At 30.1% G+C, this 22294-nt stretch overlaps 1 protein-coding gene across 1 annotated transcript; it reads right to left on the bottom strand.

Annotated features, from left to right (window-relative positions):
- Positions 1-995: 995 nt before the first annotated feature.
- LOC142325840 (adenosine 5'-monophosphoramidase HINT3-like) lies at positions 996-21990 on the bottom strand. Its single transcript, XM_075367863.1, has 7 exons — positions 21833-21990; positions 20055-20250; positions 15910-16027; positions 12545-12611; positions 10760-10886; positions 7709-7826; positions 996-1177 (listed from the first exon to the last, which is right to left on the bottom strand). The coding sequence occupies exons 2-6, from the start codon at positions 20229-20231 to the stop codon at positions 7800-7802; spliced, it is 516 nt and encodes a 171-aa protein (XP_075223978.1). The 5' UTR covers positions 20232-20250; positions 21833-21990; the 3' UTR covers positions 996-1177; positions 7709-7799.
- Positions 21991-22294: the final 304 nt, after the last annotated feature.

Below are 22294 nucleotides of genomic sequence, written 5' to 3'. Positions count from 1 at the left end.
TTAGTATGGACCTTAAAGGGTTCAATCAATTGATCCACAAAACCAAAAATGGAAAAAAATAATATCAAAGGTATTAACAATCTACCTGGCTTAAAAGAGACTATGTTATGAGATGAGTGCCCATCCAACCTGATAACTGCTGAAGATACAAAATACTGCTGATAACTGCTGAAGATACTGCTCAAGATAAGATACTTTCAAGAACAGTCTAGAAAGTAACTTATGTTGTGCCTAACGTGGAGATGGGTGGGGGATAGAGCCGCCATCTTCATGTCAAAACGTTTCTACCCGAGTACGCATCAAGCTGTCATAGTGTGTGGACTGTAATTTTTCTACTTTGTTCTGAATTATTGAATGCACCTATGCATTCAGTGATTAGGTTTTTACTGGAAAAAACCACAAACGAATGAAACTCATCCACAACTTTGTGAAGTGTATGGAGGGAGATGGAACAATGAGTGAAGGTGGAGTGAGGCAGTGGTGCATTCAATTTAAAAATGGCCACACCAATGTTCATGATGAGGATGCAGTGGTCAGCCTAGCCTTGTGACTGATGAACTGACAACAAAAATCAACTATAAAATTCGTGAAAATTGCTTCATTACAATTACGGAAGTCTTGCTTCATTTCCCAAAAAATTTAATTTAGTTTACTGCGTAAAACTGTATCAGAGAAGCTTGGTTATCACAAGTTTTGTGCAAGACGGTGCCAAAAATCTAAGGCACAGATTTCTACAGAAGGAATTGAAAAGCTTGCACATCGTTATGATGAGTGACTCAATTTAAATGGCGACTATGTAGAAAAATAGTTTAAGATTGTCCCTTTCAAATGTACATAATAAAATTTCTCTTTTTTATTTGGTTGGTATTTTATTTCAAAATGTAGGTTACTTTCTGGACAGCCCTTGTAAGAGTGGTGCATTATTGATGGACTGTGTAAAAAATGCAAGCTAAAGCAAAAACTAATTTAAAAATTAAAACAATACACAAAACCCCTACAATTAAACCTTTATTACAAACAAAATAAAAATAGACAAATAATATCCAAAGAGTATTTTTAAACCTAATATAAATATCACAAAACGTTTTCTGGTAAAATTTCTTTTTAATCGTTTATCACAAGTACTGAAAACATACTTCATCTTCATAAGTGAAGATCTTTGTTGGATGCATTCCTCCTGCAACAAAGTAAAATTGAAAAGAAAATTATTTATATATTTTATGCTTAAAAAAGAATTATTATTTTTATCATAAAAGATAAAATAAATTTCGCAACTAGTGTTATAATAATAATACCATATTTCCATTTCATTCTTTCAGTTCCACAGTTGCAGGTCTACAAACACTGGATTGTGTGTATAACATGTTGTCAGATAAAAAAAGTTTCCAGATTAAGCATAAAAAATACATTTGCTGACTTTTATAACGTGGGAGCATACATCAATTCCAGCACCTCTCCACCCCCTCAAAAGTGTCAGCAAAGATCCTTTACAGGGAGGCCCAACCAGTGCTACTTGTGATTCATGTTTTTGCAGCAACAAAGGTGTTTTTCGGCTTAAAATTTGGTTTGGGAAGCAAATCAGTCATATGAAGGCTAAATCTGGAGAATGTAAAGATGATACTGAACGCCTTAACACACTGTTTTCTTGTCAAAAATGTACTGTTTTATGTGCATGGGCACATTGTCATACATAGTGCAACAGCCAACTTCCCACATTTCTAGGTTTTATCACATGACATTCCTCAAGCATCACAGAAGGAGTACAGAATGAGAACATTCTGATAATATCTCGTACTGTAGAGTATACAAGTAAAAGTCGCCTCTGAACACTCAATTTACAGAACTAAATTTCTGAACAAAATGTCTCCCATTATATCAATAGTTTATTACTTTCTAAAACTGCCCGCCAGCACAGATCTTATCGAATTCACAAGGAACTGCACATGTGACTCAATTTACCAAAAGAAAGTGTATTGTACTATAGTTAAAGAATGGTGCAAAAAGAAATAATGAAAGATGGTGCTGATGTTTAAACTATTGTAATTCAGTTAAACAAAATATTGCACAGTAAAAATGAAGGTATTGTCAAAAACTGAATTATTTTTGCGCTAACTGGATTTAGCTGATTTTATTTAGTTAATATTTTTAACAATAGGGTGTGAAAAGCAGAAAACTCACGATTTTTTTTGAGAACATCAACTTTGAAATACAATAAAATCAAAATCAATAGATATAAAAATTTTCTACTTTTGGAAAAAAAAATAAAACTATTGTTTCTCAATAATTATAAAAAGATTTAGTCCAACACTACTATTATTTAATCATGCACAGCATTTTTAACCAGACAACATTATCTTTAGTTTCAATTAATATTTTATGGGGGAAAATAACATTGTAATCCTTGAAACAATTTGAATAAGATGACTGTATTTTGAAAATAAAGTTGGTAATATTAAGTTTTTAATTAAAGTGAGAAAGGTATGAAACAATCATTCAAAACGTACAGTTGCAATTAGTAGTTGAGCATCCATCTGTTCGCTGCTATAGACCAGTGACACACTGGCAAGGTTTAACATTGCCTTTCACACAGTTTAATCAATTACTTTATTCTTTGATAATATTATGCATTGTAATCTTTGTAAATACAATTATTATTACTATTGTGGGGGTTATTATTTTCATACATTTTTATTTTTACAACTATTCACAATATTTCTATCAAAGATTCAACTGTATAAAAAGAATAACAGATTTTTAGAAATCATATCAGTAAACGTACAATTTATTATAACAGTGAAATTTAAAAAATGTGTAACTGCTTATAAATGATCTATTTTTAATATTTTATTCCAATAGTCCAACTGAATAAAGTTAAGACCATCAGTTTAAAATCATACAAAAATTCATAAAAATTGTAATGATTACTTATAGTACTTGATTTGGAAGTCGTTCCGCCGTTACTTCACAGGATGAGATGAATAATAATTTTTGTAGCATGTGAAAATGCCAAGCCTGACTAGGATTCAAATATTAGGCCTACATCAGTATTCAAATAAGTAATAAATAAGAAAACAACAATATTTCTTAATTTCATTATTTTTATTAGTTATTTATAATTTTATTATTTGTTTTATAAACCTACAGTTTATTTAACAAATAAACTTGCTATGAAAATGTAAAAAGGGAAATGGATAGTTTAAATGTGGATGTAGTAGGAATTAGTGAGGTTCGGTGGGAAGAGGAAGACGACTTTTGGTCAGGTGATTTTAGAGTAATTAACTCAGCTTCAAATAATGGGCAGGCAGGAGTAGGTTTCATAATGAACAAGAAGATAGGGAAGAGAGTATTTCAAAACGCATAGTGATAGAATCATTGTAATAAGGATAAAATCAAAACCTAAACCGACAACAATTGTTAACGTCTATATGCCTACAACCCATGATGATGATGAGGTACAGTGTGTATACGAAGAGATTGATGAAGCAATTAAACACGTAAAAGGAGATGAAAATTTAATGATAGTTGGAGATTGGAATGCAAGCATTTAGTGGGTGAATACGGGTTGGGCAAAAGGAATGAAAGAGGGGACTGACTTATAGAGTTTTGTACAAAGTATAATTTAGTAATTGCCAACACCCAATTTAAAAATCATAATAGAAGAATATACACTTGGAAAAAGCCAGGCGATACTGCAAGGTATCAGATAGATTATATCATGGTTAAGCAAATATTTAGAAATCAACTCGTTGACTGCAAAACTAACCCTGGAGCAGACATTGATAGTGACCATAATTTGGTGATAATGAAATGTAGATTGGGGTTTAAAAACCTGAAGAAAAGGTGTCAGATGAATCTGTGGAATTTAGAGAAGCTTGAGGAAGAGGAGGTAAACAAGATTTTTGAGGAGGATATCGCAAGAGGTCTGATTAAAAAAGATAAGGTAGAAAATGTAGAAGAAGAATGGGAGAATGTTAAAAAGGAAATTCTTAAATCAGCAGAAGCAAACTTAGGAGGAATAAAGAGAACTGGTAGAAAACCTTGGGTTTCAGACGATATATTGCAGCTGATGGATGAACGTAGAAAATATAAGAATGCTAGTGATGAAGAAAGTAAAAAGAACTATCGGCAATTAAGAAATGCTATAAACAGGAAGTGCAAACTGGCGAAAGAAGAGTGGATTAAAGAAAAGTGTTCAGAAGTGGAAAGAGAAATGAACATTGGTAAAATAGACGGAGCATACAGGAAAGTTAAGGAAAATTTTGGGGTACATAAATTAAAATCTAATAATGTGTTAAACAAAGATGGTACACCAATATATAATACGAAAGGTAAAGTCGATAGATGGGTGGAATATATTGAAGAGTTATAAGGAGGAAATGAATTAGAAAATGGTGTTATAGAGGAAGTTGAGGAGGATGAAATGGGAGAAACAATACTGAGATCTGAATTTAAGAGAGCATTAAAAGATTTAAATGGCAGAAAGGCTCCTAGAATAGACGGAATACCTGTAGAATTACTGCGCAGTGCAGGTGAGGAAGAATTGATAGATAATACAAACTGGTGTGTAATATTTATGAAAAAGGGGAATTTCCGTCAGACTTCAAAAAAGTGTTATAGTCATGATACCAAAGAAAGCAGGGGCAGATAAATGTGAAGAATACAGAACAATTAGTTTAACTAGTCGTGCATCAAAAATCTTAACTAGAATTCTATACAGAAGGATTGAGAGGAGAGTGGAAGAAGTGTTAGGAGAAGACCAATTTGGTTTCAGGAAAAGTATTGGGACAAGGGAAGCAATTTTAGGCCTCAGATTAATAGTAGAAGGAAGATTAAAGAAAAACAAACCGACATACTTGGCGTTTATAGACCTAGAAAAGGCATTCGATAACGTAGACTGGAATAAAATGTTCAGCATTTTAAAAAAATTACGGTTCAAATACAGAGATAGAAGAACAATTGCTAACATGTACAGGAACCAAACAGCAACAGTAACAATTGAAGAACATAAGAAAGAAGCCGTAATAAGAAAGGGAGTCAGACAATGATGTTCCCTATCTCCGTTATTTTTTAATCTTTACATGGACCTAGCAGTTAATGATGTTAAAGAACAATTTAGATTCGGAGTAACAGTACAAGGTCAAAAGATAAAGATGCTACGATTTGCTGATGATATAGTAATTCTAGCCGAGAGTAAAAAGGATTTAGAAGAAACAATGAACGGCATAGATGACGTCCTACGCAAGAACTATCGCATGAAAATAAACAAGAACAAAACAATAGTAATGAAATGTAATAGAAATAACAAAGATGGACCACTGAATGTGAAAATAGGAGGAGAAAAGATTATGGAGGTAGAAGAATTTTGTTATTTGGGAAGTAGAATTACTAAAGATGGACGAAGCAGGAGCGATATAAAATGCCGAATAGCACAAGCTAAACGAGCCTTCAGTAAGAAATATAATTTGTTTACATCAAAAATTAATTTAAATGTCAGGAAAAGATTTTTGAAAGTGTATGTTTGGAGTGTCGCTTTATATGGAAGTGAAACTTGGACGATCGGAGTATCTGAGAAGAAAAGATTAGAAGCTTTTGAAATGTGGTGCTATAGGAGAATGTTAAAAATCAGATGGGTGGATAAAGTGACAAATGAAGAGGTATTGCGGCAAATAGATGAAGAAAGAAACATTTGGAAAAATATAGTTAAAAGAAGAGACAGACTTATAGGCCACATACTAAGGCATCCTGGAATAGCCGCTTTAATATTGGATGGACAGGTAGAAGGAAAAAATTGTGTAGGCAGGCCATGTTTGGAATATGTAAAACAAATTGTTAGGGATGTAGGATGTAGAGGGTATACTGAAATGAAACGACTAGCACTAGATAGGGAATCTTGGAGAGCTGCATCAAACCAGTCAAATGACTGAAGACAAAAAAAAAACTTGCTATTTGATAAAAGTTATAATATATTTATTAATGTATAATATAATTAACATAAATACTGATAACACATGTGGTGTAAAGGATTCATGAACAGAAGACAACCAGAAGCTATTACGTAGTTGCTGAGACAGCTTTTTCAGTCCATCATATATTGCCACGTTTTTAAATTTATTTTTATGATTGTGTAAATGATCCTCTCCATAAAATACAAGTGTTTATTAATTTAAACTACAAATATGAATTCTACAAAATTAATACCGATATTAGCAGAAATCTCTTTTTTCTACACCGAACGTTAACTGAAATTAGATGGTTTTACTAACCCACCGGGTTGGTCTAGTGGTGAACGCGTCTTCCCAAATCAGCTGATTTGGAAGCCGAGAGTTCCAGCGTTCAAGTCCTAGTAAAGCCAGTTATTTTTACACAGATTTGAATACTAGATTGTGGATACCGGTGTTCTTTGGTGGTTGGGTTTCAATTAACCACACATCTCAGGAATGGTCGAACTGAGAATGTACAAGACTACACTTCATTTACACTCATACATATCATCCTCATTCATCCTCTGAAGAATTATCTAAACGGTAGTTACTGGAGGCTAAACAGGAAAAAGAAAAGATGGTTTTACTTGAAACGACCTGTATGCTTAAATAATAGTAATTTTGGATTAAATCTTAATTATTGAGAAACAATTGTTTAATCTACCTCCAAGAGTAGAAAATTTTTATCTTGATTGGTTTTTTATTTTATAGTAATTCAAAGTTGATATTCTCAAAAAAAATTGCGAGTTATCCACTTTTCATGCTCATAATTTTCAAACAAATGAGACTAACAAAAAATCAGCTAAATCAATTTAAAATAATTGCTGTTTCCAATGATAATTTCATTTTTGTGTAATTTTTTTTAACTGAGACAACAGTTTAAACACAACTGCCATCTTTCATGGCAGTCACTATTGTTGACCAGGACATAAACAAGCTTGAATAGTTTGACATAATTAAGCAGATAAAAAGTGCTAATAAAAATAATACTAAAACAAAACTGTAAAATTAATTGTAATATTACAAAATTAAACATGTTAACTGGATATATAAATTAAGGAATGTGAAATGTAATAGCCCTCTATAATTAAATGTAAAATATTAATGAAATCAGTTCTTATATATTATATACAAGTTAAATTTTATTTTTTTTATCAATTTTTAGTGGTTTTAGTAGTGACATGTGATTTCATACTGTTGCTATTTTTTACTGATGTAGTTGAGGCCATGTAAAAATAAAAACTACAGGCTTCCAGGAAAATTGACCTGTCATCAATTAACATAAGTCATCTATAGGAAATGGTTTATTAAACATAGTTTCATATATTGACTTTTTACTTCGTTTTTTTTTTTTTTTTTTTTTTTTGCTTAAAATAACACTTACTTGTTCCTGAAGTTGTGGAATCAGTTTACCCCATCTAACACAAGATGGTAAGGACTCAATCTAAACTCCTGAATTAATACTATCAGTTCTGTTATAATCTTTAAAATCAGTACTGCTTTGAAATAATAGACAATCACTAAAAAGAGTTGTAAAGATTTTATAAGCTTACTATTTTAAGGTTTTTATTTTTTAAGGTATTTATATGTGGTTGGGAAATATTACAAAATATTTTCACACATCTATCTAGCCAAGGTCATAAGACAGAGAATAAATAATATAGTAAATAAATTGTTTATAAGCAGCAGCTAAAATAAATATTAAATAAATAAAACATTTTACTTACCTCACCAATTATTTTTTTCTTTTTCAAATAAATTCCCATACAGAATTATATTCCTACAGTTATGTAATTTTATCATAATTAACCCATATTTTTATAATCTTGAAAGAACATAGTCAGGCTGGAAAAAATTCAAAAAAGTGATTTTTAATTAATATTATTAAAGAAAATATGTTTTAATATACGCTATACAACACAGTAGTAAAATTTAACTGTAATACCTATATCAAGAATCAATAAATTAAGCTATTAATCTTAATCATCATTCATTTTTATATTAATTTAATTCATACACATGTAATGTATAATAAAGAAAAAGGTACAGCCTATTCAAATATCAAGGTTATTAACAAAATATAATTATATTAATATATAATATAATATAATATAATTATATTATATATATATAAAACTGGGCTTAATATTTCAAGGACAAGATATAAAGAAAAAGAATGAGTGTTAATGAATAGTTCTGATACACACTATTAAAAAGACAACGCATTTAAAAAAAAATTATACTGTAAACTAAAAGTCATTGTTTCGACGGTAAAAAAGTGGACAGCTGAATTCAAACATGGTCGAACCTTCATCTTTGATGATAAGCATTCAGGATGATCTGCAATCGCCACGACCAATGAAAACATCGTAAAAATCCACAATACAGTATTAAAAGATCAGCAAATGAAGATACATGACCATAATCACAACATCTTAGATGAGCATTTAGGTATGAGAAAGCTATCAGCACGATGGGTGCCACATTTGTTAACGATTGACCAGAAATGCACTTGAATGAACATTTCTCAGCAGTGTTAGGACACGTTCAATTTTCGCAACATTTCATTACTGCTGGTGAAACATGGATTCATTATTACAGCCCTGAGAGGAAGCAACAGTCCAAACAGTGGGTTGAACCGGTGGAAGTGCTTCAAAGAAGGCAAAAAGTGTTCGATCGGCGGGAAAAGGTCATGGCCACTGTTTTTCGGAATGTTTGTGGTGTGGTGCTCATAGACTATCTGGAAAAAGGAAAACCAATCATCGCAGAATATTACACAGCATTGCTGAAACAACTGAAGGAGGCTATTAAGACCAAACGTCCATATTTGGGCTAGAAGAAAGTGCTTCTTCACTATGACGATGCACCTGTGCAAACATCTTCTGTTGTTGTTGCTAAAATTCACGAACTGCACTTTGAATTGTTTCCACATGTACCATATTCCCCAGATTTAGCTTAGTGATTATTTCCTGTTCCTGAATTTGAAGAAATGGCTTGGTGGGCAAAGATTTGCCTCAAATGATGAAGTCATAGCTGAGACAGACGCCTATTTTGCAGAGCTTGCAAAATCATATTTTACTGAAGGAATAAAGCTGCTGGAAAAGCAATGGACTAAGTGTATTATTTTAAAAAGTGACTGTTGAAAAACTAAAAAAAAAAAATTGGTAAGAGATTTTGTGTTTTCTTTCTTAGGCTGTGAACTTTCCGAACCGTCCTCGTACAAATTTAAAAATCAACTTCCAGGCAAACCAATAATAAAAAGCTAGTATACATGTTGTATGTAGGATGGTCTAAAATGAACTTTATGACTGAAAGTGTATAGAGCTTTATTTAGAATAATTATAGAATTGCTTGAGATGTCATTTTTTGACAAAACATCAATTTTTTTTTAATAAACTTCATCATTTTTGGTCTGCATGAAGAAAATCGTTATAAAGTGGACATCATACCGGCAACAGACTTAAGCTCTGCAAAATTAGCAGTTAATACACTCTACCATTAATGAGACACTATAAAAAAGCAGAATGGCCTAACGGTAGGCTTATTTAACCAGTCCACTGAAACTGAGGAATGAGAAAACTTTCACGCATAAACAAACAGTAAACTGTACATTTTAACTTTGCTAAGGGTATTAAATACTTGTGATTCCTTCCACATACTCTCATGATTTTTTGGTGTCCCATACTCTGCAGTTATGGTTAATAATCTTTGTTGATACAAAAATATTAATTAATCATTGAAATTATTCCTCTCAAAAATGTCAACTCCTACCTGCACAAGTACTGTAATTTCATTCAGAAATTTTTTTTCATAATTATATATCTGCATGTTATTACAATAATATGAAAGTCAAACTTATTTTACCGTAAAATGAACACTTAAGTTCTTGTAATAAATAAATACTTGTGATTCCTTCCACATACTTCTCATGATTTTTTGGTGTCCCATATTCTGCAGTTATGGTTAATAATCTTTGTTGATACAAAAATAATTAATTAATCATTGAAATTATTCCTCTCAAAAATGTCAACTCCTACCTGCACAAGTACTGTAATTTCATTCAGAAATTTTTTTTCGTAATTATATATCTGCATGGTATTACAATAATATGAAAGTCAAACTTATTTTACCGTAAAATGAACACTTAAGTTCTTGTAATAAATAACAATAGACTTTTAAAATTGTAGTCAGAATTTTGTATAATCATAAGATATCTGATATAATACCAGTACTTCCTTTGACTAGACCTCAGACAGATTAAATAAAAACCAAAATAAGAATAAACTTGAATTTAAAAGATATCTACAATAAATGTTCCTTTGGCATAAAATATTTGTTATCAGTAATAACATCTATGGGGAAAATTAAGTAGCTACATTGACTAGACATCAGCAGAAATCAAAATAAGAACAAACTTTCATTTAACAGATACTGTCACAGATTTAATTAACATTCATAAGTGATCATTTAACATTATACTGACAAACATTTAAAAATTCTAATCTTTAACAGTCTAGTTAACCTAATAAACTGCATACAATTAAAATGCAGAATAATTATAAACAAAACTAAGTACTTCAATAAAATAATAATTAACTTTTTCAACACATAGAACTATCTTTTAGTATTCCATTGTTGCTTCATTTAAAAAAACTACATTGTAACTGAAAATATTATCTTGAAACATCTTTTTTTTTTTAATATCTAAAACCACATTTTGTTGTCATACTTATAAAAAAAGTAAATATTTTTTTTTATCATAAAGAAGATTCACTTACAGGAACAAACCAATATGAGTCTGGCCTAAAGATCATCCTTGATATAAAATTCATATCACGTGTTGGACTAATAGCATGTAAATGTAAATGTGAAATTGTATGAAATGGAGGCCAATGGAATCCAAATCTGAAAAAAATTTTCTAATTATTGTTTTTAATAGAATAATTACTTAAAAATTTAAAGTAACAAAATTAACAATTACTTCAGCTATACAAAATGCAAATATTCAAGAAAAAAATCATTCAAAAAAATATACAGAAAACAGCTAACAAATAAAAAGACCAAGTGTAATAAATAAGCAAAACATATCCAACGGTTTATGATTTTTGAAATTCATATTAAGCAATTAATTCACAGAATAGCACTTAATACCTTCAACGTAAAAGTAGCACTTCATACAGATCTGCTATGAAGTTTCAAGTTGAATAATAATTAAAAGTCATACGAAAGGTGTATTAGATTTCAATTCGCAATGAGTTTTTTTTTAATGCAAGTCTGCATGTTCTAAATCAATCTATGTAGTGAATACATAGAATTATACTAACAGCTGACAACAATACACTAAAAATAAGATTTACCATCAGATTTATGATGTTTTTGGAGAACATGCAATAAGTTATTCAATAGTATAGAAATAAAAAAACGTTTCAAAACTTTTTACATGAAGGACATGAAAATTTGTTCAATGATGATGTGGTGACAATCTTTGGAAAATGACAATTTGGTACATGTAGTTAATGTATATATTAGAGAGAACAGATAATTAACCGTTACATCATTCTCCTTGAACTGGAAACTGAATGCTTGTGAAATAACATTTAATCACAGGGGAAGAGGTAGTGAGATTGGCCTTTCTGACATGATTCAGAAAGCAAGCTGATAATTTTATAAGCATGGTAACTGGAGACAAGACACAACCCTTGATGCAAAACAGCAATCCTTGGAAACATGGCACACTTCATTATCAACAAGATAAAATTTAAGTAGAAATTTTTCTTCCCCCCACACCATTGCAAAAGTCTACTGCTAAACACTTGAAAAATTGTAATATGTGATTGGGAATTAGTGAGATGGCAGTTTTACCCAGAAGGGCAGTGTGCTAAATCATGATAATGATCAACAATGGCAGAAATTATACAAAAAAAATTATGCTAGATTAACAGCCCATGAGAACATTTTATGACAGAATTATATGTAACTTGAAAATTATAAGGTTTCTCATACTGGACCTGGATTTTAAAGGTAACTTGATTACAACATACTTTTTTGTTCATACTCTTAGAAATCAAGCTACAGCTGTTAATCCTATTAAAAATCTAAATTAACAAAATTTTTAACACTGATTAAATTCTTAAACACAATATGAAAATGAAAGAAAGAACAATCAAAAAAATTTTCAGTTTAAAAATAAAGTGAGCTAAATAAAAATAACTGGTGTCAAGAAATAAAATAAGTGTGTCAAATGTAGTACAGTGGTTAACACTAGCCTTACCTACCATTCAATTGTTTTTTATTTAAAAAGTAATGTACCATTAATGTAAATAAAGATTATTTAATAATTCAAATACACAAAATGTGATTCAAAACACAGAACTGAATCACAATCTTTGATTATACCTAATATAACATGAGTCCATTTTTTTTTCTACCAAATAAAATAATCTGTTAAGATTCCTTTTTAATTACTTTTCATTAATAATGTATTTTGGACAGAATACTAACATCCAAAGCATATAAAAACATACTAACATTACATTTAATATAAAAAATGTATATTTTATTACCTTGTATCTGTGAGATCTGCCTTCTGCTGTTCAAGCACCTTTTTTCCAACCAAAATTAATTTTTCAACTGTAAAAATATATATATTTTTTTTATTAAAAAATAGTAAATCAAAATGTGGTATCTATATAACATTACTAACTAAATTATATTACTGCATTATTAAATACGGGTAAGGATGTACATAACATACCCTTTCTCAGCAATACAAAAAAGATATAACAAAGAGAGCAGAATGGATGTATGTAGTTCTATGCGTCTCACATAAGTTTCTAGCAATTTTATAACTCAATTTTCAATACTCTAACATAAGTTGTACAAAACTGTTTTAGAAATCCTTTTCATAAGAACACATTTTTGCATTATGAATTTAAATAAAGCTTTATTTACTACTATTTATGTGGTTAGAGAGTTTATGACAATTCCATCTTTTCCTTACAGAAAACTGCAGTCAAATTTATAGTCACAACTTTTATACAGAAAAGATAGAATTTTATAGAAAATCATACTTGATCTTTCCTGTCCAGGATAAAAATTACTAATAACCCCAAAAAACTCCCAAAGTTGGATGTTTTAAAATGAAAGTGTGTGTTAACATTGTTTCTTTTCAAATAAAATACCCCATCTTATGACACAAAATGTTTATTCAAAAATGATAGTAATACACAAAGAATGAAGCTGGACATAAGGAAAATATTTCACCATCTTACTAGAAGTCAGTTGATGAAAAAACTGCTCTGTTGTTAACAACAGACATGATTTTAAAAAAACTTTTTAAATCGTCTTTTTAATGACAAACTGGATCACCAGCATTTATAGACTTTTTAACTTACAAAAAATCATTTAAAAACATTATCCTTAGTGCTCTTGTTGTTATACTGCAAATTCAGATAAAACATGTTGCAGGCATTTTTTGTTACTTGATAAGATAAATATTTATTATCTGACTATAGGAAGCATAAAGTACAGGAAATTTGCCAAAGGCTCCTCTATCAATTCTGATGAAAAGGAAATAAATTTTTGCATTTATGGTTTGATTTTCCTTCACATCACCAGGCTTCATACAGCCATTAGGATTCTGAATAAACTGAATGAAATTTACTGGCAAACCTTAGAAAATCCCCTGTACAGTCCACATTTATCCCCCTGCAATTTCTTTTTGTTTTGGCCATAAAGGAAGATCTGGAAGAACATAAATTCCAGAGAAACAATAATATAGAGAAGTTTGTGTGCAGTTGGCTCATGACAGTTCCTTAATTTTTTTATGAAGAAGAGATAAAAAGCTCCTCACATGACAAATCATTTGATTTAACTATACTAACTGACCTGGCAATGCTTTACCATTTCTAGATTTGAGTATATATAAATATATATGTATATAGATTAAATAGACACAATTGACATTAACATTAAACATTAAAAAACTGAACATTACAGGATTCACAAAATTTAACCTTTCACTTCATCCCTTTTTCACTTCTCCTTTCCTGCTTTTCTCAATTTCCCTTTTTTATATTTCCCCATTTTTTCCCCCAAAAATGGGGAAATATATATATTTTTTTCTCCTTTTTGTTTTTACCCACACGCAAATCAGTCCAGTATTTTTTTAGTCTATAGTAGACACACATATGAACATTGCCTTATATATATATATATATATATATATAAGAAGAAAGTCTATATATTTGATTGTTTGTTTTGTAAATATCTCCACACTGTGTCACCTAGCAGGTACAGTTTTTACAAAAAATTTCTTTCACATAACTTGTAATATATATTCTGAATATGAGCTAAAGCGAGCGGTCCATAAATACAATTTTTCTAAATATCTCAACCTCAGTGCCACCTAGCAGGTCCAAACTAATTCAGAAACCTTTGCGGGAATGTGCACAACTCACCAAAGTTTCATCACGAATGGTACATCGAAAGTTTCATCGAACGAATGGTACAGAAACGCATGTAGGGCAGACAAACAAACAAACATTCATTTATTATATATATATATATATATAAACACTTACTGTGAAGGTATACCTCAAAAAACAACTATTCATCATGATCAAAAAAAATATTGATTACTTTTAATATTATATAGGTTCACTTGTCAAAGGGATGTTTCAAAATATGACAAACAAGTTTTTAGAAAAAAACAAGAAAACTACTCACTTAAGAGCTATGTTTTTCAGAGTTTTATATTATACAACATTTTTTTATTTTATGTTTTTGTTATAAGAAATTTCACTAACACTTTTATAATGAAATTGTTCTTTTTTTGATTTCTTTTACAGAAACGTACATACTCTATTGATGATTTGTTTTTAAATAATTCAAACTAAAAAAAACCCTACATTTTCTGCTTCCTGTTAAATATGTAAAATCTTTCTCAATTTTAATTGTGAATTATTTAGTTTTTTCCTTTTTTTATCAAGTATTTACTTTAACATTATTTCATACGTTTATATTTTAAATAATTAATATAAGGCTTTAACCACATTCTTTAATAATTGTGAAAGTTATTATGCTGCTCTGATTAAGGTTTTCCCACAGTCTCCCTTAATCCATTCAGGCAAATGCTGAAGTTCCTTTTTCTTGTCCATGGAATAGCATATACCCATTCCTGATATGATCTATATATTGTATTATTTTGTATCCATCAAAATAAAAGATACTTATGTATATACTCCAGAGTCCCCAAAGGTATTAACAACTTTCACAAAAATTTTAACTAGCTTGCCAAAGGTAGCACATTTCAACGATAGATGAAAATAAAAGAAATTCTAACAAAAATGTATTTTTTTTTTTTTTTTTGAGAAGGGGGAAGGGGGTTTCATACATATCTCTAGAAATAAAATAAATATTTTAAAAAATTTGACTGTAGAATGATAAAGTATATCTTTTAATGTATAATTATCTTTCTTTCTCTCATATATTTTATGTTTTTCCAGATATAAAAACATTAAATCTGCAAAATTACCAATTATAAAAATTGCTTCACATTTACCTATGGAAACTTTTCTTAAAATTAATCTACAAAAATGACTTAAATTCAAAATTTCTGCCAGACTTGAATTTTTGATAAAATTTTTTTATAAATATCCACATAACTTTTAACAAATTTTAGCATTTTACAGAAAAAAAAAAATGTAAAATGCTATTTGTTATAAGAATATAGGAAAGTAAAGTGCATATACAAAAAGAACATTAAAATGGTAATAAAGCTTGATTTTGCATCTGACTATTTCCTTCTTTCCTTTAATAAATAATAAGCAAGTAAAACTAACTTACTTATATTAATCTACTTTGGTAGTCAGTGTTATTATAAATTTTACATATATAAATATTATTTATAAAAGAAAACTTATTTTACCAAGTGGTTTGTCAGCTGCATCTAACTTCTTGGCATCACTTATATGTTTTTTTGGTACGATAAGAAAATGAAACTTAGCAGCAGGTTTAATGTCACTAAAAGCAACTACTTCATCATCCTAAAACAAAATAACTTAATTAAAATCTATCAACAATGTTGGTCACAGACTAAAACTAAATTATAGAAAACATTCAAGAAGGCTTCCCCTATTGAATAGAGGCATTTGTATTTGTTTTGTACCATATTAGTATGTAATTGTTTTTACATTAACTGTTCCAATCTTTCTTATGGCTGTGATTTATGTTTAGCACCAGCTATGGCTTACTAGAACTAGTGAGAGTAATGGTGTTTGTAGCTTGGAATTTTCCAGGGACTCTTTGTTTCTTACTTAATGATATAGAAAGTTAAATTAGTTGTTACAACATCGGGAAAACGAGGGCCTCCTATTGCTTGAACTCTTTGAAGATTACTTTTACAATGAATTAAACTTTAAACTCCCAAACATTTGTCACTCATTTTGCAAATGTTGAGTTTCTTCATAATGGTAGGTATTTTTTTTACATCAAAAATACTCGTTTCAAGATCCATTATAAGGCAAATAACAGACGCTAAAAAACACTGGGAAAGTGCCTTTAAAAAGCTGGCAAGTTTCCCTTAACTAACCGGGTCATGTCCCAATCAGAAAACTCAACACAAGCAACCTTAAAGGGTTAATACAAAAGATCTTTTTTCATTATTTTATGAAGTGTTTAACAAAGAATACTTATTTCTACAGAACTTTTTCTGGTTGACAAACAAGATTCATCACAATATAGGAGTTATTCAATCAACTGAAAGTTCATCCAGATTTTTTTGCAATGAGGACTAACCCAGTGGAAATGGTAATTTTCCCTTTTTTGCAGGATTACTACTGACACAGCTTCCTAATCTAAATGCTAACTGAGTCTGTCCCTTAAGATTTCATAATTTTTATATGCTTTTGTAGGCTCATGAACCATAATACTAACAAGTCTTTCATATAACTGAATATGCAAATATATTTGATATTTTAATTTAACAATACATAAATCAAAATTATCGATGAAGATAAGAAAATAACAGCATCTTCTAATAAATCTGGCACTTTGTTGAGTACTTAAAAGTAGCAGATTAACCTTTACATAGGCTTACCATATGTCCAGGATTAGCCCGGACAGTCCTGGTTTTTTAGTGCTGTCTGGGGTTTGAGAATTTTATGACTGGCGAGCATTTTTTTTAATTTTAGACCTACATTTTCAACATCATGATTTTAAACATTCTCTTACAGTTGTGCATCTCTTAGCTGACCTTAGAGCAAGCGCCGATGTCGATTTTGACGGAGACATGGCTACCGGTCTCACCACTTTACTTAAGTCATTTGGCAACGCAACAGGGGCAATGTTTTCATGTGTGAAGTAACTCGTCTACACATTTTTGATCATTTTATCTCTATTCATTGTTTGTTTCATCGTTTAGCAACGGGTAAAAGAAAATGTGTGTTTAATGTTAATCTGCAATAGGAATACAAATTTTTGAAACTGTGTAATGGCAGTAACAATGCGCGTGTCTATTGTGTACTAAGTACTGGAGAACTTTCTGTTGCACATAAAGGAAAGGGTGATATATTGAAGATCACATGAAAACAGCTAAACATTGCTTTAGCAAACGTAAGACATTTTTTTAAAGCCTAGGATGGGAATAACAACAACAATGATCTGAAGTGTGCTGCTACAGAAGCTACATTTTCATATCACACTGCTAGACACGAACTCAGTTTCAAAACATCAGATTCCACATCTAAACTGGTTAAAAAGCTATATAACCCAAAATTTTCATCGGCTAGAACCAAAACCGAGGCAATTATTGTTAATGATATTTTGCTATTTAAATTTGATAATCTGTTGCATTCTTAGGAAAATATTAATTATGTAACAATAATGACGGATAGCTCAAACAAAAGTGAAGTAAAAATTTGTTCCAATTGTTTTAAGATATTTCAGTATGAAGGAGGGAATTCAAATTAAACTTTAAATTTTGATGAAGACTCAGGTGAAACTGCTCAAATTTTGACTGCATCTTTTGCAGTGTGTGAAAAAATGCAAACTTGAAGAAAAGTTGGTTTGTTATACTGCTGATAACACTAACAGCTAATCTTGGTGGTGTGAAGAGAAACGGGAATGAAAATGTAGAATGAATGAAAAGGTAGATCTATTTTAGGAATTGGTTGTTCAGCCCACATTGTACAAAATTCAGTACAAACAGCATGTGATTCTCTACCCCTTAACAAGTTATTGTTATAAAAATTTATAAATATTTTCACATATATAACCAAACTTAAAGATTTCTGTATGTGGAAACAGATTACAGAGAATATGGATGAGATAATACAAAAAAGTATTATCTCACAGCAGTACAAGGTTCCTTAATTTGTTACCTGCAATAGAAAGAATTCTTTCCATTTTTGATGGCCTAAAATCATACTTCTTATCTTGTGACAAACGCCCAAAATAATTTGATTTTTGAAAATCTTGAAACTGAACTGTTTTTGAAATTTTTGTATGGTACTCTACAGTAATTTAATAATGTAGTTCTGAAACTGGAAGCTAATTCTATCGCTGCAACGGAGCCATTTCAGACTGAAATGATTCTGAATTAATTTGTCAACTTCAGAAAAGAAAAACTCATAAATTTATACCATCTGCCAAAGAATTGCTATGCATTCTAAAAGAAAATAATGATGTTCAAGAACAAAAATTTTTTTCAAGTAGACAATTTTTATAATTCTAGAATCCAATACAGTAGTGGAGAACCAGTTTTAATAAAGTTAGTAAGTTTCAGTGGATAAATTTACTGAAATTTTTTGGTCTGATTTAGAAGAGAGTGCACAAGTTGTTAAAGAAATTATAAAACATATCATAAATACTGATGACCTATTTGATGAACATACATTGTTGAACCAGGTAATTCAAAACCAAAGGGTAGGTTGAGGTTCAAGTTCTGAAAAAGTACCATATTCTATTGAAGAAAAGTGAAAAGCAATTTCTAAGGTGTTTCAAATGACTGCTATTTCATGCTGCAATACTTCTAAATGGTTGAGCTTGCGATGTCTTTGCCTAGGACATATGTTCCAGTTGAGAGAGTTTTTTTTTCAATTATGGAGAACATTTGGTCTGCAGAAAGGGAGTAGACTTTCAGTATCTTCTGTTAAATAACTGCAAATGTTAAAATTAATTCAGAATGTTCTTGTTGTGAATCTTATGATGTAATTAAAACAAACAAACCATTTCTGAAAAAAGTCATGTCTAACGAAAAATACAACTGATTAAATAAAGTTTAATGTTTCAGTAAACTGTTAAGACTTTTAAGTAATTTCAAAAATATGTTCTGGGTTGGACCCAAAAAAAATATGGTGAGCCTGCCTACCTTCACAAAAATATGATGTCATATGGTGTTACCAACCTGTATATTATATCATGAAAAAAGACTGAACCTCTCTGTAGATCTTTACTCATGTTAGCAGAATAGTATAAGCATCTGCTCAACACCCATAGATAGAAGATTTAATGTGAAGCGAACCATTTACTATTTAAAAATTCCATTGTACAACACAAACTTTAATTCATGAAACAAAAATATTAGGCTTTAGATTAAAAAAAACGAAATGAGTAATCCTAATTAGTAATCAATTCAATTTATTACATCATAAAGTGTTTGGTGCAGTTATCACAATCACAATATATAATTGTATTATAATATAAAAATAAATGTTTTTGTACATATAAAATATTCAGTAGCTTCCTACAAAACAAACATTGGCTTATAATGTAGTATAACTAAAGAAACCATTATTGACACAAAAGAGCAATACAACATGTCAGAACTGGAGTTGTAATAATACAAGTGAAATATATTACAAATGCATTAAAAAATCATACCTAATCTGTTAAAAGGCAATGAGGATTGTAAATTCACAATTTCTTATGATTAGACGTAGATTACAGATGCAAACATCCTGATTAATAAAGAATTAAAATAAAAACAATGAATCAATAAATAATTCATATAAAAAAATGTCAATATTAATTAAGATCTAAAATGATTTAGCAGCAACTGCAATGATTACTTACTTGATAAATAATTTTTTCCCCGTTATTTTCTTTAATAATTCCACAAAAAATGCATTTATCTACCGGAGTAACGATTAAATTTGACTGCCCACTTTCTGCTAATGCTGCTGCCATTCTTACGAATTCTAACCTAGCAATTAATGTTAACTTGTGGAATAATTTAAAATTCTGAATCATAACCCAACTCGCAGCTCACCTAAAAGATACAACAAAAATTTTAATAAATTCAAAAGCTTGAGAAAGATGTTAATGATAAAGACTATAGAAAGAAGTCAATACAAAATTTCGAATCGAAGGCACAGTGATCTTTACCGATGTCAGGTTATTTTTTTAGTTTTCCTTATAACCTAGCATTAAGCTGGTACTACAGATTCGGGTAGGAGGAAAGCATAATTAATACAGAGATTATAGTTCATTTGGTTAGAGTCATTTTTTTAATTTGTGTTTTATTCAATTTAATGATTAGATGAAACGTAAACTCAACCAAATTCCATAGTGATATCAACACAAATGGTTCCTCGACAAAGATATTTTTGTGTCACAGGCAAAATATTCAACTCAAGATAAAGAATATTAGGGAGACGTAAATTTTAGATGAAATCAGTAATTTCTTTCATACATTTTACCTACGCAATACATGATTACTCTTTTTCATTGTCTTCAATAGTATTTCATAGATTCTTAACTTTCGTAACAGAATTTGATAAAATAATCGAATCTTGAAATTATCGGACACGCAAAAGCATTATACATATTATTCAGGCCGAAAACCCTTAACAGTTCTGTTAATTAAATTCCAATAGCAAAATTGTATAAATAGAATGACATTTTTTTATTCAGTAAAATTATTTAACTCAAATTGAATCTAGACAAGCGGTGGGTGACACAGATATTTTGATTAACAGCGATTCTAATGTTTGTGTTAAAAGTAAATTATTCTTAAATTCTTAGTTTAGAATACAACAATAATGGAGACAATTATTATTTGTGGCAGAATATATTCTGATGTTTTTTAAATATACAATTTATATGATTTTTAAACATTTTAAATATGTTACGAGTGATAAAATTAAAAAACTTTAAAAAACCACGAAGCCGTTTTGAAGAAATATATCTATTGCAACTACCCATGGCGGCTTAATCTGAGAACCTAATCTCAAGTGATTAGTCTTTTTTTTTTTTTGTTGTTTAACCTCCGCGACCATCATTCGGTATTGCTTCAGATGAATGAATTGTAGCGTGTGTGAAAATGCCATGCCTGACCGGGAATCGAACCCGGGGCCTCCGGATGAAAGGCGGGACACTGCTACTCGCGCCAAGAGGCCGGCAGGGTAATTAGCTTTTTTCCCCATACTTAGGAAGGTGGACCAGCTAATGCATTGCACACCCTCAAGGTAATATAGCTTGCCCAAGCCGAATTGGCACAGATCTGATCTAGGCGATGGTTGCCTAGGAAGCGCGGAGCTATAATTTGCTACACGTGGAAGACAGTATATATACTGTATACGTTTTGCGGTATATATACATATTTTTTATTTTGTAGTAATTTTTTAACTTAACTATTTTTTTACTAATTTATGGTATACTTTTTTTTAGTATTTGTTTATATTAATGTTTTTACAATCAATAAACAAATTTACATTATACATATTTAAATTATTTTTAGTCTTATATTTATATAAAAATAAATAAATTCATAACCGAATAAAACAATAAATACATATCTAACTTATTTTAAATACTTAAAGTAAAAAAAAAAAATTAAATATAATTATTACCTTGAAATGTAGGTATTTCTTGTTTTTCTGTAATTATTTATACTAGCTCCTATCCTTTTTTCAGTAGAACTTTTACACTTTACGTTATAATGTATTTCGTTATGAATTTTGTAACTAGCACTAGCATAATACAATAACTAAAGTAAAAAATTACATCATCATCATCATTCAATAAAAGCTATGCCTTGTCGATTTAGCCACGTCACTCCCATCGCCGTTTCTCTCTTCAAGCCATTATATAAACGAAGGCCCATCTCTTCTTTAACATTATTGATGATAGTTGCTCTCGGTCTATCTCTAGATTTTTTACCCAAAACCTTGCCCTCAAATATATTCGTTTGGAACCGGTCATGTTGCAGTACATGTCCTGTCAATTTCGCTCTTCTTCGTATAACATTTAGCAAGGATTTCCTCTCACTCACTTCTGCTAACACTTCATCATTTCTTTTCCTATCCACCTAG

Source organism: Lycorma delicatula, chromosome 5, assembly GCF_047948215.1.
Source record: "Lycorma delicatula isolate Av1 chromosome 5, ASM4794821v1, whole genome shotgun sequence".
Classification (NCBI taxonomy): domain Eukaryota; kingdom Metazoa; phylum Arthropoda; class Insecta; order Hemiptera; family Fulgoridae; genus Lycorma; species Lycorma delicatula.
This window is presented reverse-complemented; position numbering and strand designations above follow the sequence as displayed.

Bases quoted from the DNA above. Each gene is read 5' to 3' on its own strand.
- LOC142325840 (XM_075367863.1), bottom strand. From the start codon at position 20,231: ATGATTCAGAATTTTAAATTATTCCACAAGTTAACATTAATTGCTAGG. The intron at 16,028-20,054 runs GTAAGTAATCAT...ATTTTGTTTTAG, and splicing joins GGGAAAAAATTATTTATCAA to GATGATGAAGTAGTTGCTTT. The intron at 10,887-12,544 runs GTAATAAAATAT...AATTTTTTTCAG, and splicing joins GCAGATCTCACAGATACAAG to ATTTGGATTCCATTGGCCTC.